A 15187-nucleotide genomic window follows, 5' to 3' on the forward strand; every position below is an offset into this window, starting at 1 on the left:
CAGTGGGTGATTTAGTGACAGGAGACACAGATAAGACTGAGACACTCAATGCCTCCTTTACCTCAGTCTTCACCAACAAGGTCTCCCAGGCCTCCATGCTTTTTGAAAGGGTTCAGAGAGATACCAGACAGGGATGAAGACTGAGTCAAGATTTCTTCTGTGAACTTGATCCATACAAATCCATGGGACCCAACAGGCTGCATCAATGGATGGTGACAGAAACAGACTTGCAGGGCTGCTCTGGCAAATGTGGTGGAGATTGGAGGAGATCCCTGACAACTGGAAGAAAGCAAATATTGCACCCCACCTTCAAAAAAGGCCAAAATGATGGTCTGGTCTTGTCAGTGACACTGTAGCCCCTGGGAGAATCATGGAGCGAGTCCTCTTGGAGCATGTTTTTGGCCACATGGAGGAGCCTGGGAGGGGAACAGACAGCATGGACCAACCATCCTGTTTGCTTTCTGTGATGCAATGATGGGATCTGTGGTTGAATGGATGACAGCTGTGGATGACAACTGCCTTGACTTTAAGAAGGTTTTTTACACCTTCTCCCACCAACCTCATACCCAGGGCAGGCTGTTACTGTTTGGAGGGCTGGACAACCAGGTGGGTAAAAACAGGGTTGGAGGGTTGGGCTCGGAGGGTGGTGGTTCACGAGCTGTGCTCTGTCTGGAGGCAGGTGACAAGCAGAGCACCACAGGGACCAGCCCGGGGACCTCGCCTGCTTAACATCTTCAGCAATGACCCAGGGCAGGCACCCAGGGCACGCTCGTCAAGGTTACAAATGACACCAGCCTGGTGAGGGGGAAGCAGCTGGCATGCTCGAGGGCAGGACTGCACCCCCAGGGACGTGGGCAGGAGGGAGGAATGGGCCGACAGGAACCCCACGAAACTGAGCAAGGACAAATGCCAAGTCCTGCTCCAGGAAGCAGAGCACCCCTGCAACAGCACAGGCAGGGACTGCCAGGCTGGGGAAGCAGCTCCGGGGAAAATGTCCCGGGGACCTGGGTGGGCAGCGAGCGGCACGTGAGCCACAGTGCACCCTGGCAGCAAGGAGAGCCCAGCAGCACCCTGGCCTGCACGAACAGGGCACAGCCAGGAGGTCGAGGGCAGGCATTATCCTCCCCTCTACTCAGCCCTTGCTAAACCACATCTAGACACCCCATCTAGTTTTGGGCCCCTGGTACAGGAAAGACCTTGACAAACTGTGGCGAGTTCAGGGGCGGCCACTGCACCCGTCAGAGGCTGGAGCACCTGCCCTGTGAGGAGCTGCTGAGGGACCGGAGCTTGCTCAGCCTTCAGGGAAGAAGGCTGCAGACCTAAGAGGGAGCTGCCAGCACTGACGGTGAGCTTCTCGAGGAAATGGAGCTGGGCTCTTCACAGTGGTGCACAACAAGAGAAGAAGAGACTACAGGCATTGGTGGAAATGAGAACTTCAAGCTGGACACCAGGGAAAGCTTTTTCCCTGTGAGGACCGTCCAGTATTGGAGCAGGTTGCCTCCTTGGAGCTTTTCAGGATGCTACTGGATGAGGCTGTGAGCAGCCTGGTCTGACCCCACAGCTGCCCCTGCTTCGAGAAGGAGGTTGGACCAACGACCTCCCAAGGTCTCTCCAATCTGAATTACTCTATGACTCAGTGATCCAGCTGTTGCACCCTTTCCCCAGCACAGGCTATTGGACACTAGTAAAACAGCTTACCCTGCTATACAGAACTTTGCTCTGCTGTACTATAGCTGCTCTTTGGCTCCTTGTTCAGCACTCAATGTAGCCCTGTGCTATATGGCCCTTTGTCTTGAACATTGTAGGATCCCTATCTCAGGACTCACAACCGTTGCACACTCAGCAGCAGCCCCAGATTTGCTGCAGCAAATCCAGCCAGTCCCAGCAATAGATTTTCCCCCTCCTCTTCTCCTAGTCGCACACAGGCTAGTTCACAATTCTTCCTCTGAACCCATGCACTCCTTTCCTGTGCCCATGGGGCTGGGCAAATGCAAGGCATTCGGAAGGTTCCAGCAACACAGTCCTCAAATCCCTGTTAATCTTATAGGCAGAGGGCTGCAGGACTAGTTGAGGTTTCCTCAGATAACTGTGTCCCTACAAGAGGGCAGGAGCCTTGCACCAAGCCAAAGTCATACAGCACCCTAGCATCTCTCCACATATATATATACCACCATGTGACTCTGCAGCTGCCCCCACCTCTGTCCATAACTCACAGCGGGGGTCACAGCGTGCTGAGGTCCAGTGAGGACCAACAGGTACAGATTCGCTGGAGGTCTTTCCAACGGAATCTACATCTCCCAGACACGCAAATATGCAGTGACACTCCCAGACACTGCAAACAGCAGTGATTCAGTATATTAATCCTACAAAGCCTCTACTCACCTGTGTCACATAGCAGAATGTACACATATTCATGTGTTCACTCTCTGTTCCCCAAACCTTGCTTGCTGGCTGCTTCTCTCCTGCGGCACTGCCTTGGCTTCACTGACCCCCTGCACTAAGCCTAGGCCCACCTCTAGCACCTCTTGAACTTCTGTCTTGGGTGTTTTCACAGTTCCAGCATGTCCAGGGTCCATCTTTCCTAAAACTCTTTCCACTCCTGGGTCCTAGCAAAGGTACAGGCTCCTCGAGCTAGCACACGGCTGAGAGTTCCCAGGTGATACGTAGCCAAAGAGAGAAAATAATCACTGGGTAAGGGAGAAAGAAGCATGAACCAACCCCCTTCCCAAGGGCCATGAGACACCCACTGTATTTGGCTTGGAACAAGATACACTAAGGCAAAAGACAGCAGTGGTCAGCAGGATCCTGTGCCCGTCACTAGTTAATGTTTCAGTGCTAGTTCATACTTGACTCCTAACAAGATAGGCTGACAATTTTAAGGTTATTTGGAAATAGGTTGTATGCTTGGTTTTTGTTGTTTCCTCCTTACACAAATCAAGGGAAATAAGAAGAGAATACAAGAGAGAACAAGTGACACACTGTGCAGCAGCACAAACCAAGAGCTGGGCTGCAGAGGAAAACCTGATGGAGGGGAATTAAGATTTTTTTTACTAAACAAGTGAAGCAAGAGGAGGGAGAGGCAGGGTGAAGCCAGGGAGAATATGCCACTTCAATATGAGGGGACAGCCTGAACCAGAGGCCAGCATCCTGGTGCTGCTGAAGGAAGCAGACAACCTGGAGATCCAGCTGTAGATCAGGGGCTGGAGATTGATTCCAGGGCCAGAAACCAACAGCATCCTTAGGGGAAAAGCTGCATTTCACTGCAGACTTTGGAGATATGATGTTTAGTATAGACAGTTGTTAATCAGTGCTGCAGCCATGGCCCAGAGCAGGATGGGGGAGAAGGGACAAAGGCACTCAAATGCTGGCAGCTGCTGAGTGGGCAGTGAACTGTTACAGACAACCCCAACAGGATGTTTTGTACATTGGGCAGCCTCTCTGTGTCTACAGAAGTTGTTTGTGACCACCATAAAAAGGCTGAGGATGTTCTCAAGTCTATATGCATGACAAACAGTGAATATTTAGAGACGTGATTAGCCAGATACTGTAAACTCAGACCTATGAATATCATGACAGTCATGTGAATGCTAGTATTTAAAAGGCAAGCCAGCAAGAGAAATGTACTAACTGAAAACCACACAAAAATGCAAAACGTTAAAATAAAATAGCTAGTTTGGCACAATCACCATCTGTGTGCCAGGGAGGAGAACTGGGAAAGGCCTAAAGGATGAGAGGCAAGGGGAAAAGGGATAGGACAGTAAATGCAAAAGGAACTGCACAATGTAGTGGTAGCATAAGGCTGGGATATGCTACTGTTGTTTTTGCATTAAAAAAATCATAGAATCATAGAATAGTTTGGGTTGGAGGAGACCTTTAATGGTCATCTAGTCCAACCCCTCTGCAATGAGCAGGGACGTCTTCAACTAGATCAGGTTGCTGATGTCAAGTCAGGAAAAGAAACTGGATGAAACTGACGGACAAAATATATTATTCTTTCCATATAATGGACACAAATGAAATGGCATGTGCCCCTTGGCACCCAAGAATCTATTAAGGAACCCAGGGGATGAACCTGATGCTATGTTTTGAAGACTTTTCTTTCATAAGCATAGAAGAGGCCACTACCATGGAGGGGGTCAGGGAATACATCTGGGGCATTTCCTGCTGAAATCACTAACTGATCATTGTAATTACATGAAAATGTAGCTGTTTGCATTCAACTCCCAACTGGATTTGAATCTGGAAAGGGATGTCAAAGTCAAGAAGAAGGGCTTCTATAAGTGCATAGGTGACAAAAGACAAAAGGAAGGCTATGGAAGATGTAGGCCCACAGCTGAAGGAGACGGGGGACCTGGTGACACAGGACAAGTAAAAGACTGGGGTACTTAATGCCTTCTTTCCCTCAGTCTTTACTAGTTAGACTGGTCTTCAGGAATCCCAGGTCCCAGAGACCAGGATGAAGGCTGGAGCAAGGAAGCTGCACCCTTGATGAAGAAGATCAGGTCAGTGAATTCTTAAGCAAACTGGACATAGATTAATTCCATGGGCCTTGATGGGATGCACCCATGGTGCTAAGGGAGCTTGCGAGCCCACTCAAATAATCTTTGCCCAATCATAGTGTTTGGGAGATGTGCCTGAAGACTGCAGGAAAGTAAATGTCACTCCTATCTTCAAGAAGGCCAAGCAGGAGGACCCAGGTTACTACAGACCAGTCAGCCTCACCTCGATCCTTGGGAAGGTGATTGAGCAGCTACTCCTGGAAACCATTTCTATGCACATGAAGGACAAGAAAATCGTCAGGAGTACTCAGCATGACTTCACCCAAGGGGAAGTCATGCTTGACCAACTTGATAAATGACTGGCCTGGTAGATGAAGGAAAAGCAGTGGATATTGTCTAGCTGGACTTCAGTAAGGCCTTTGACGCTGTCTCCCATAAGAACCTCACAGACAAGCTGCTGATGCATGGGCTGGATGAGCAGACAGTGAGGTGGACTGAAAACTGGCTGAATGGCTTAGTCCAGAGAGTGGGGATCAGTGGCACGAAGTCTACTTGGAGGCCAGAAGCTAGCAGTGTACCCTAGGGGTCAATACTGGGTCCACTCCTGCTGAACATCTTCATTAATGATCTGGATGATGGGGCAGAGTGTACCCTCAGCACATTTGCTGATGACACAAAATTGGACAGAGTGGCTGAATGTCAGAGGATTGTGCTGCCATCCAGAGGGGCCTTGGCAGGCTGGCAAAATGGACTGACAGGAACTTCACAAAGTTCAACAGGGGGAAGTGCAAAGTCCTGCACCTGGGGAAGAACAACCCTGTGCAGGAATATATGCTGGGGGCCACCCAGTTGGAAAGCAGCTTGGCAAAAAAGGACCTGGGGGTCCTGGTGGACACCAAGTTGAAGATGAAACAGCAATATGCCCTTGCTGCAAAGGCGGTGAATGGTACCCTGGGCTGCATCAGGACGAGTGTTGCCAGCAGGTTGAAGGAGGTAATCCTGCCCCTCTACTCAGCACTGGTGAGACCACAGCTGGAGTGCTGGGTCCAGTGCTGGGCTCTCCAGCATAGAAGAGAGATGGACATACTGGAGAGTCCAGTGAAGGGCCGCAAAGATGATGAAGGGACTGGAGCATCTCTTCTATGAGCTGGGACTGTTCAGCCTGGGGAAGAGAAGGTTCAGGGGGGATATAATCCCTACATGAAAGAGGACACCAAGAGGATGGCACCAGGCTATTCCTAGTGGTGCCCAGTGCCAGGACCAGAGGCAATGGGCACAAACTGAAACAGAGAAGGTTTCCTCTGAACATCAGGAAACGCTTTTTCACTGTGAGCGTGACCAAGCTCTGGCACAGGTTGCCCAGGGAGGTGGTGGAGTCTCCATGCTTGGAGGTACCAAAAAGCTATCTGGACATGGACCTGGGCAACTGACTCTGAATGGCCCCGCTTGAGCAGAGGGGTGTTGTATTAGATTGTATCAAGAGGTCCCTTCCAAACTCAATCATTCTGTGATCTCCAGCCAAAGGCCCTCCTGAACCTCCCAGTTCCCCATTCAGCTCCAGCCCTTCTGAGAGAGCTGATCTACTCCACCAGCCCTGCACAACAGCCCTGCCAGCATTGTGCAGCAGCATCTGCTACCTGCCCCTTCTTCCCTGAAAGTTTGGTGAGAAGACTCCGCTTGTGCACCCTGCAGCTACTGTAGCTGGGCAGAAGAGCACCTCATGGGAGAGCTGTGGCCAAAGTAGAACAGAAGTGGATGACAAAGAAGAGCAGCAAGATGGCTCAGGGTTAGGCAGAAAGAAACAAGAGCACCAGTCTTAGGGAGGTGTGACTGCTGTGAGGGAAGGAGGGCAGGTGCTGGTCAAGTGTGCCTCTCCCCACTGCATGAAGAATTGGGAGGACAAAGATGGGCGTTGAGGCCTTGTTATTTCATGCCCTCCTCCTAGTCCCCAAGCAAGCCAGGATGGACGAGCAGAGCCAAGGCACCACAAAGCTCTTACGTGTCCCAGAGGTGGGGATGGATGGAGAAGCACAGCCCCACACTGGGCTCCTCAGCTGCACCACCTGTAGGAGTCAAGGCTTCTCCTTCCCACAGACCCACATAGCAAACACCAGAGCCCCTCAAACACAGCCATCCCCTGCCCTCCCAGCCTTACTGCTGACCCATGTACCGCACACACACACACACCCCCCCCCCCCAGTCCACAGCGCTGGGAAGGGATGGAGAGCTTCTCAGCAGCTCAGGCCTCCATTCTCTGGCTATCCTCCCCACCTCCAGCGAGCACAGTCAGCAGGCAGGGAGCTCATCTGGAGCCCTGCCCTGGCTGGATCTCTGCTACGCACATGTTACGCTGTGGCTTTGGCAAACATCTGGCTCTGGGCTCCCGCCCCTCTGAGTGACGGCTCTTGGTGGGAGAGGAGGGGAGGCTGGCGCCAGTGTGGTCAATGATCCCACGCACGGCTCCCTTTGCCTGACTGTGTGCCAGGCATCCTGCCCTCCCCAGCCCTGGCACAGCTGCTGACCAGCTAAAAGCAGCCAGGGAGCGGCCACGGCTGCTATTTCAGGAGCAGTCTCTGGCTCCCGGGCTGCATCTCAGCCTCCAGCATGCTCAGGCCTCGGGGGAGTAAGCGGGGGTCAGGGTTCAGCCCCAGCGATTGTCCAGCACACGTGGCCGAGGCGAGGGTCAGACCCTGAGGGTCCAGGGAGCGCCATGTCCGGGGGAGCCCTCTGCACAGCTGCCGGCACTGCCTGCTTTTACCGCTAGCTCCCCGCAGCCCAGCAGCTACAGGGCACTGGCAAGGGCTCTGACTGGCAGCCCCACAGCCACAGCTTAGGCATGGACAGGCGCAGGACTGCCACAGCCATACACACCAAGGTACGGAGAAGAGGAGCAGCCTATGGCCTCCAGCACTGCTCTGGGATGGGGTACAGCCCTCAGTTTTGAGGAGGAGAAGCAGTTTAATCACAGACATTGGCAGGGATGTAGGACCGTGGCAGGCGAGGCTGGGCAACAGGCTGCAGGAGCCTGGGGTGAACACTGCCTTTTCTGCACAGAAAGAGGAGGAGCACAGCTCACACATGGGCACCCAGGTGTCCTCTCTGGGGGAGCAGCAGGCAGGTGAAACAGGAGCTGCAGCAGGGACCTACAGGGCACTGGGAGCCCCAGCAGAGCATGCAGGAGTTTGGGAGCTGAGCAGGGCAGGGAAGCTGGGCCTCTGCAGAGGATGAGTGGTCAAGGTGGCGGGCTAGAGTGGGGCAGCAACAGTGCAGGGTGGAAAGTGACAGGGTCTGGCCATGGCCTCATGGGGGGGCACTGATGCCAAGAAGGACTCCAGGGTGTTGGGCTGGGTTTTGGCTGTGCAGAGGTCAGGCAGAGAGTGGTCACAGAGCAGGTCTGCACAGAGAGATGGGACACAGCTGGGCAAGACGTGCAGGTGAGGCTGGGGCTCAGGGCAGCACGAGATGGAGCAGGGATGGGGAGCAGGAAGAGGCTGGGGTGTCCCAAGGGCCATGCAGGTGAGAGAGAGCACTGCCAGTGAGAGCTGCCCTGGGGGCAAAACAGCAAAGGCCCCTGGGGGAGTAGGCAACAGCAGCTAGCAGCAACCAAAGGGTGTGGAGAGAACAAGAGGGAGCAGAGTGGGGCGGAGGGGGGGGGATGCTGGTGGGCTGGGGCTCTGGGAGGGGAGGCGCAGGGACAGGCACGTTGGAGGGCAGCGTGCACAGGTGTGGGGCTGTGGGCAGACATGGAGGAGGCAGGGTCTGAGCAAGGACTGTGGGAGGAAGAGGGGTTATAAGGGGCCCGGGGCTGAAGCAGAGGTGAGGGAAAAGGGGCAGCTGTGAGGGGGCTGGGGATCGGTGTAGAGGAAGGAGGGAGCTGTGCGAGGGGGCTGGGGGGAGGAGCGGAGCATGGGGGGAGAGGAGAGCGAGGGGCTGGGGCCTCTCGGCTGCAGTGGAAAAGCTGCTGCAGCTCCAGGGGAAATGCTACTTGAATTAATCATGGCGCTGGCTGCTGTGCCAAGCCCAGGAGGAGGCTGCTGGCAGCGCAAGGAAATAACTTTCACAGGAATTTGGAACAAACGCAGCTCTTCTGGCGGTAACAACAGCACTCACCTCCCCCACAACCTCCCCATGTACCAGCATCTCCCCCATGTCCCCACTCCTTGTGTACCCCCAGACTCTCCCACATTACAGCCTGCTCTTCCAGAAGCATGATGTGCTCTCTCGCCTCACTCTGCTCCCCAGCAAGCTCACAGGCGTCTCCCCATCTTGCCTCAGGAAGCTTGCCTTCTTGTTTCTGAGGAGGGGGAGGCCTGCTTTATGTCGTGCAAAGGTCTGAAAATAGGTTAGTGCTAAATCCTGTGTCCCAAGAAAACGAATGCATGTAGTAATGTCCTCCCCACCTCCCGCCACTCTCTTTGGCAGCAAAGTCGGTGAGCATTAGTCCTCTTGCTGTTCCAGTCCCTGTGCATGGCTGCTCCCCATGTCCTCTCACAGCTGCCCCCTTCAGTAGCATAACCGATGCATCAGGATTAGCCGTCAAGATTCTCTTTCAGTAATACAGTATATGTGGCCTGGTCTAGCCTACAGCACTTCATGCAGGTCTTCCTATCTTGGGCACAGGCCAAGAAGCTGTCCCGGTGCTGTGCATGCAGGATAGCCAGTCCCACAGAATCACAAATCAGTACTCAAACTTCAAAACTCATCAGGCTTGTCCTCAAAACTGCAAGATACAACTACATGTTAGGTGTGTTGCTGGTCAGCTTTGATTTCTGATGGTCTTGTTCCCCAACAATTGTGTGTATGGGTACAAAGGAAATACGTAAACCCTGGTTGCAAAATAATTAATATTGGATCTATGCAAGAATCAATAATCCACCATCTCATCTCATTCACATTTCTGTCAAATCAGCCTGTGCTCACAACATGGGGTTTACACAGCTCTCTGTGCTTTATGCTGGCTGCCAGAGGACAGACAATACTTGATTTAGCATGAAAAGTTAGAAAGGCCCAGGAAGACAGTATCTGACCATGCATGTAGCTTGCTGGTACGAAGTCAAATGTTTAAAACAAATTTAAGCCAGCAGGGTGAATTTATACCAGAACAGTGCTTCACATCACATAACCATAGCATTCAAATGTAGTCTGATGAGCCCTAAAGCTTCTATATTATCAACTCATGGCCACAGAGAGAAACAGACAACCAGTCAGTGACTATCCCTTGCTCTATTTTCTGCTGGTGTCGTGTTCACTGATTCCCTGGGCTGCTTCTCCACTGGTGTTTCTCTCTCATGTCAGACTGTGAGTTTGCTATTTCCTTTGCTTAGTGCTCATGCAGAGTCTGCTACTGTGGGACCTGGCCCATGATAAACACAAGTAATAAATAAAGAAGATGTTATGAGATCCGTTTTCTTTCTTGGGAGCTCAGGCCAGCAACCTGCTCTGCTCGTCTCTGTTCGTACACCAAACACAAAGACCGACCTGGCAAAAGATGGGGTGTACAAGGGAGCAGGAGACCTGCAGCCGTTCTTCAAGTCTCCTCTGGTCACTCACGTGGACTCCCCAGTTCCCCATTGTTCTGTCCTGCCCACGGAGAGCAGATATCACCATCTGAAAATAGACCTGGTCCTCCCAGGTTTTTTGCTTAGAAACATGGCAGTCCAGCAGAGGATTGAACCCACTCAGTTCTGTGCTGACCTTGGAGGCTGTCCTGTGTCCTGCACATCATGTTGGCAGGGCCTGCCTGTGCCCTAAGCTCTTGTGACCATTATGCACACCTGGACCAAATCCAGACCTTGACAGAGACCCCTTAACCTCCCAAGGCAGGATGAGCCCTGATGCCTAGAAGCCACAGACAGATGTAGTCAAGTGGGAGTAATTGCACACAGGGGCTGTGGGGCAGCACACCTGACATGGGTGACCCCATGGGACATGGTGCCGGCTGCTGGCCACCATGGACCCTGGCAGCACCTATGAAGCCCTCCTGTTCAGGGCAATATGGATGCTGTGGCTGAGGGGTGGCCCACTGGGCAGCCGTGCTCTGAGACCTAGGCTCCCTGCCCCAGCTCTACCCGGCTCCCCGACCTGGCTCGCTCCTGCTGCGGCCCAGTGCCGAGCCGGCAGCCTGGCCAGCCTCCTTTCCCATCCTCTCACGTTTCCCGGCTCAGAGGAAGCAGCAGCAGATGTGTGAGCTGTTTGCTTTGTGCCGAGGCCACGCGGGAGTTACCTGCGCTCAGCCCAGACGCGCCGTTTCCAAATGAAACATGAGGGCTGAGCCAAGACCATCGAAATCTGGCCAAACCCTCAGTTGCTGTCGGCCGCCGGGCCAGAACCTTCCCCTGCACAGTGCGGAGCTGGGCTGGCCCTTGCGCTACACTGGCCTCACCATGGCCAGGCAGCCACGAGCTGGACCAGCTTCTCTGTGCCATCTCCATGGCCCCGCACCGCCCCAGCTCCTCCTCAGGTCCTGCTCTCTCTCAGGCCTGTCCCTACACTCACAGTCAGGAGCCCAGCCATCATCTCCAATTGCATTTACAGAACGCCTTCCCACACGGCAAGCGGCACTGAGCAGGAAGGCACGGAGAAGGAGAGAGAGGGGGGGCCTCCCTTCGGGGGCTGCTGCAGCCAAGACATCCCTGCACGCGCCTGGGGCCTCCACGCTCACCCAGGGACACATGGCTCCTCCACTCTGACTCTGTCCCTGAACCCACCCCCAACCCCTTCCCCATCTCTGTCCCCAGCCCTGGTCCTGTCCCATTCCCACCCACCTGGGACAGTGTGGAGTGTTGCCCTGCACAGACCAAACCCAAATCTTCCTCCTCATCTCCCACCCACTTCTTCTGCCCAGACTTCCCCCCCGCAATCCCACCCTGGCGCATTCCATACCCTCGCCCCCCAGATCTGCTGCATCCTATACTTGCCCCTGCCCCATGTCCCTTCTCTATTCTACACCTGGCCCTTCCTTCCACCCCATTCCTCCACCCCCCCCGTCCCCTGCACTCACCCACCCCACAAGCCCGTCTCCAGCACTCCCATCCCGTATTGTCAGTCCTCTGCATTCACACGCCCTGCATGGCCCACACTCACTAGCCCACATGCTCACACCCCGCCATGCCCCAGCACTGCACCCATAGAGTGTTTTTTCTTACCAGCTCCACTTCTTCCTCCAGGCCAATCTGGAGGCCCTTTTCCCTGGCCAGGTCGCAGGACCTCTTCCTGCCTTGTCTCATGGGCCCCAGAATTCCTGCTCTCCCCCTTGCCCCCTCCTCCTGGCCCCATGGGCACTGCTCACCACCTGGCCCCAGAGCTCCTCACGGCCCCAGCCAGACATCCCAGTGCCCCATGACTCCAGCAAAGAAGTGCCCCAAACCTCACAGGTGCTTGTCCCAACAGACAGTCTGGATGCTGCCTTGGTTGGCAGTGCCTTGCTGCACTACTGCACCAGTTCCCCACTGTCAGCCCCAAGCCCCACATCTCTCCATCCCGGCTCAGACGGGCTCCATCACCTGTCTCCAGCAACCAGGGCTCCAGGGCCGGAGCTGTGACTGAAACAGCAAATGCAGAGAACACAAAATATACAAAATACAAATGGCATCACTGGCACATCTCAGGGTCTGCAGAACCTGTCAGAGGGGCAGCAGCTCTCCAGGCCGCACCTGTGACCCCTCACTACACGAAGGCTGATGCAGCACAGTCTCTCAGCTCAAATCCCACAGGTGCTGTTTCCAAGGTAATATAACGATACCAGTTGTGCATAATTAATGCCAATGTTCACAACCAGCCTAACACTGATGAACTTAGGCTGATGACTTCACAGGGGAGAAAGCAGTTAACTGCTTGGCTACAAGCAACTTCCTAGAGGTCTTACTCATGTTCCTGAGTACCATTTTGAGTGTCTTGTCCTGCAAGGCAGCTCCACACTTGTGCAAGCAAGGCCTGGCACAGTGGGCCCCAATCTTAGCTGAGGTCAACACTGCTTTGCACAAAGGACATCCTGGAGGTGTGCCCATAGTGTCAGTGATGCCACCCAGTACTCGCATGCAGAAAGGGTATAACAGTGCTCTGCCCCATTTCCGACTCACACTGAGCACAAGGATCTCTGTTCTAGCATTCCTGCTGCAACCGTTGCCCATCTAAGCCATGACAACTGCATCAAACAGCCATCAGTAGCAGGTCTCCCATCCCAAGCCTCTCACAGCCCTGTCCATGCCCTCCTCAAGCTCAGCTCCTGACAGCTGTACCTACCTGTAAGAAGCAGGTCCCAACAGGGGTGTTCTCCTTCAGGGACACATTGTAGAAATTACTCCTGAACACTGGCTCATTGTCATTGACATCCTGCAGGGCCACATACACTACAGCTGAAGAAGAGAGGGCAGGGGTTCCCCTGTCTGTGGCCAGCACAGTCAGCTGAGGCTGAGGATCCTTCTCATAATCCAGTGGGGCAGCGGTGGTGATGATGCCTGTGGCAGGGTCAATGGCAAACCAGCTGGAGTGGGTGTCATGGCCATGCACAATACTGTACCGCACCTCCCCATTGGGACCCTGGTCCTTGTCACGAGCTGTCACCTGGAGGACAAAGCTGCCTGGGTACACAACCTCAGGGATGCTTTGTTTGTACTCCTGCTGGTCAAAGAGTGGAGGGTTGTCATTGATATCCATCACTTGCAGCACAAAGGCTGATTCTGCCCGGAGTGGGGGTGTTCCTGAGTCAGTAGCTGTCACCCGCAAATCATAGGAGTCTCTTTCTTCCCGATCCAGAAGCTGGTCCACACAGATCAGGTAGATGATGTTGTCCTTGGTAGTGAGGGCAAACTTGCCATCCCCTCCCTCCAGTGTGACATTGACATTGGAGTACTCACCATAGTCTGGGTCGGAAACAGAGATGCGTGCCACATACTGGCCGGGTTGGGCTCCCTCAGAGATCTGCGGGGAGCCATCTTCACTGAGGAAGATGATAGTCATGGTAGGCTGGTTGTCATTGTAGTCACGCACATGAATAGTGACAAAGGCTGTAGTGACCTCAGGATGGACAGCCTTATCCCTTGCCTGCACCACCAGTTCATGCACCTTCCTTACTTCATAGTCCAGACCCTTGTTGAGCTTGATGACTCCAGTCCGGGAGTCAATGGTGAAGTACTGGTCAGGATCACTCTGCCGCCGGTTGATCTCATAAATTACATCCCCATTGTCACCTTCATCTGCGTCAGAGGCAAAGACCTGCAGGATGCTGCTACCAGGTTTCAAATTCTCTGAGATGAGAGTATGATAGCGGCTCTGGTTGAAGCTAGGAGCATTGTCATTGATGTCCTGGATGAACACATCCAGCGTCATCTGAGTACTCCGGGGAGGAGAGCCACCATCATAGGCTTCCAACAGCAGCGAGTATGATGAACGGTTCTCCCGATCCAAGACATTGCTGACCACCAGGTCCAAATACAGGACTCCATTTGGTCCTCGACGTGTTTCCAGACGGAAGGCCTGCCCCACATTCTCTCCCTTAATAACATAGCCTTGTGTATTGAGTAGGCCACTGTCAGCATCAAAGGCTGGATCCAAGGGAAATCTGCTGCCAATGGGTGTGTGTTCTGGGATCTGGAAGGTGCTGTGTTGTTTGGGAAAGGCTGGAGCATGGTCATTGATGTCATTCACTTGGATGTTCACTTCTACTGTGATGCCCTCTGGGGTAACAGCAATGAAGCTGTAGCGGTCCCGAGTCTCTCGGTCCAGGACACGAGCTGTTTTGATGATACCGGTGTTCTCATCTATCCCCAAGTCAGTGGTAACTCCGCTGCCCTCCTGTGCCGAGATGAAATACATGTAGGCGCTAGTTCCAGGGGGCAGGCCAGCACTGATGTCCCCAATGATGGTGCCAGCTGGCTGCTCCTCATCGATTTGTAGATCCAGGGTGCCCAGGACGGCAGAGCCCTTCCCTGCTCTCAGGCCCCCAAGAATTAGCAGCTCCAGCAGAAACATGGCTGACCCCTTCATCTGCTCCATTGCTAGTGACTTGCAGAGCAAAGGGTGGCTTGATCTCCTTTGCAGTGTGCGCTTTAATCCTGCATGGAATGCAGACCAGAGGATGCTGGTTAAGAGGGAGCAGCAAAGGAAGGACAGGAGAAAAAAAAAACCTAAAGAGGGAAGGCCTGTCACATACCTGCTGCTCAATTGCTCTGTATCACCTATCCCTCACAAGGAGCAAAGGTGAAAATGTGTCAGAGCAGAGGGTGCCCAGAATGAAGACCTGGGGCAGCACCTAATGTCAGCTAAGCAGATCACACCTGACAGTGCGCTGAGGTTAGCGGCTAGTACCCTATCACATAAGCTGTTTCCTACATAGTCAAGCATTCTTCCCAACCACCCGCCCTCCTGGCAACACTGGAGCCAGCTGCCCTAGAGCAGAGTGTTCCTGTGCCTTTAACAGCTGAATGCTTCCTGTGAGGCTGAGAGAGCTGCCTGCAAGATGACAGAGATTTTTGGATGAACAGCAGCCTAGCACCTCTCCACCCTGAAAAAAGCTGGTCTCAAAATGGGAGAGAGCTCAACAAGTGACCGTGTTGAGACCCCCCCAGCCCCCACCCCCAGTAGCATGCTTTTAAGGACAACAGGGATTTAGGTGCCAAAAACCCCATGAAGTGCAAATCTGGTGTCCCTGGGAGGGAGAAGCAGAACTGGAGCAGGCTTACATCCAGTGA

The 15187-nt window shown here is 53.7% G+C and overlaps 1 protein-coding gene across 3 annotated transcripts in view; it reads right to left on the bottom strand.

Annotated features, from left to right (window-relative positions):
* The window catches only part of DCHS1 (dachsous cadherin-related 1), a 54270-nt gene that overhangs the window by 35451 nt on the left and 3632 nt on the right, over nucleotides 1–15187 (bottom strand). Inside the window, exon 2 of one of the 3 annotated variants that reach the window (XM_049823171.1) lies at nucleotides 12741–14551. In XM_049823171.1, the coding sequence (XP_049679128.1) occupies nucleotides 12741–14492 (1752 nt within the window). In that variant the 5' untranslated portion in view covers nucleotides 14493–14551. Of the gene's footprint in view, nucleotides 1–61; nucleotides 127–11865; nucleotides 11924–12740; nucleotides 14552–15187 lie in introns of those variants that run through there. The other 2 variants (XM_049823173.1, XM_049823172.1) reach the window with 2 other exon arrangements.

Source organism: Accipiter gentilis, chromosome 19 (assembly GCF_929443795.1).
Source record: "Accipiter gentilis chromosome 19, bAccGen1.1, whole genome shotgun sequence".
Taxonomy (NCBI): Eukaryota; Metazoa; Chordata; class Aves; order Accipitriformes; family Accipitridae; genus Astur; species Astur gentilis.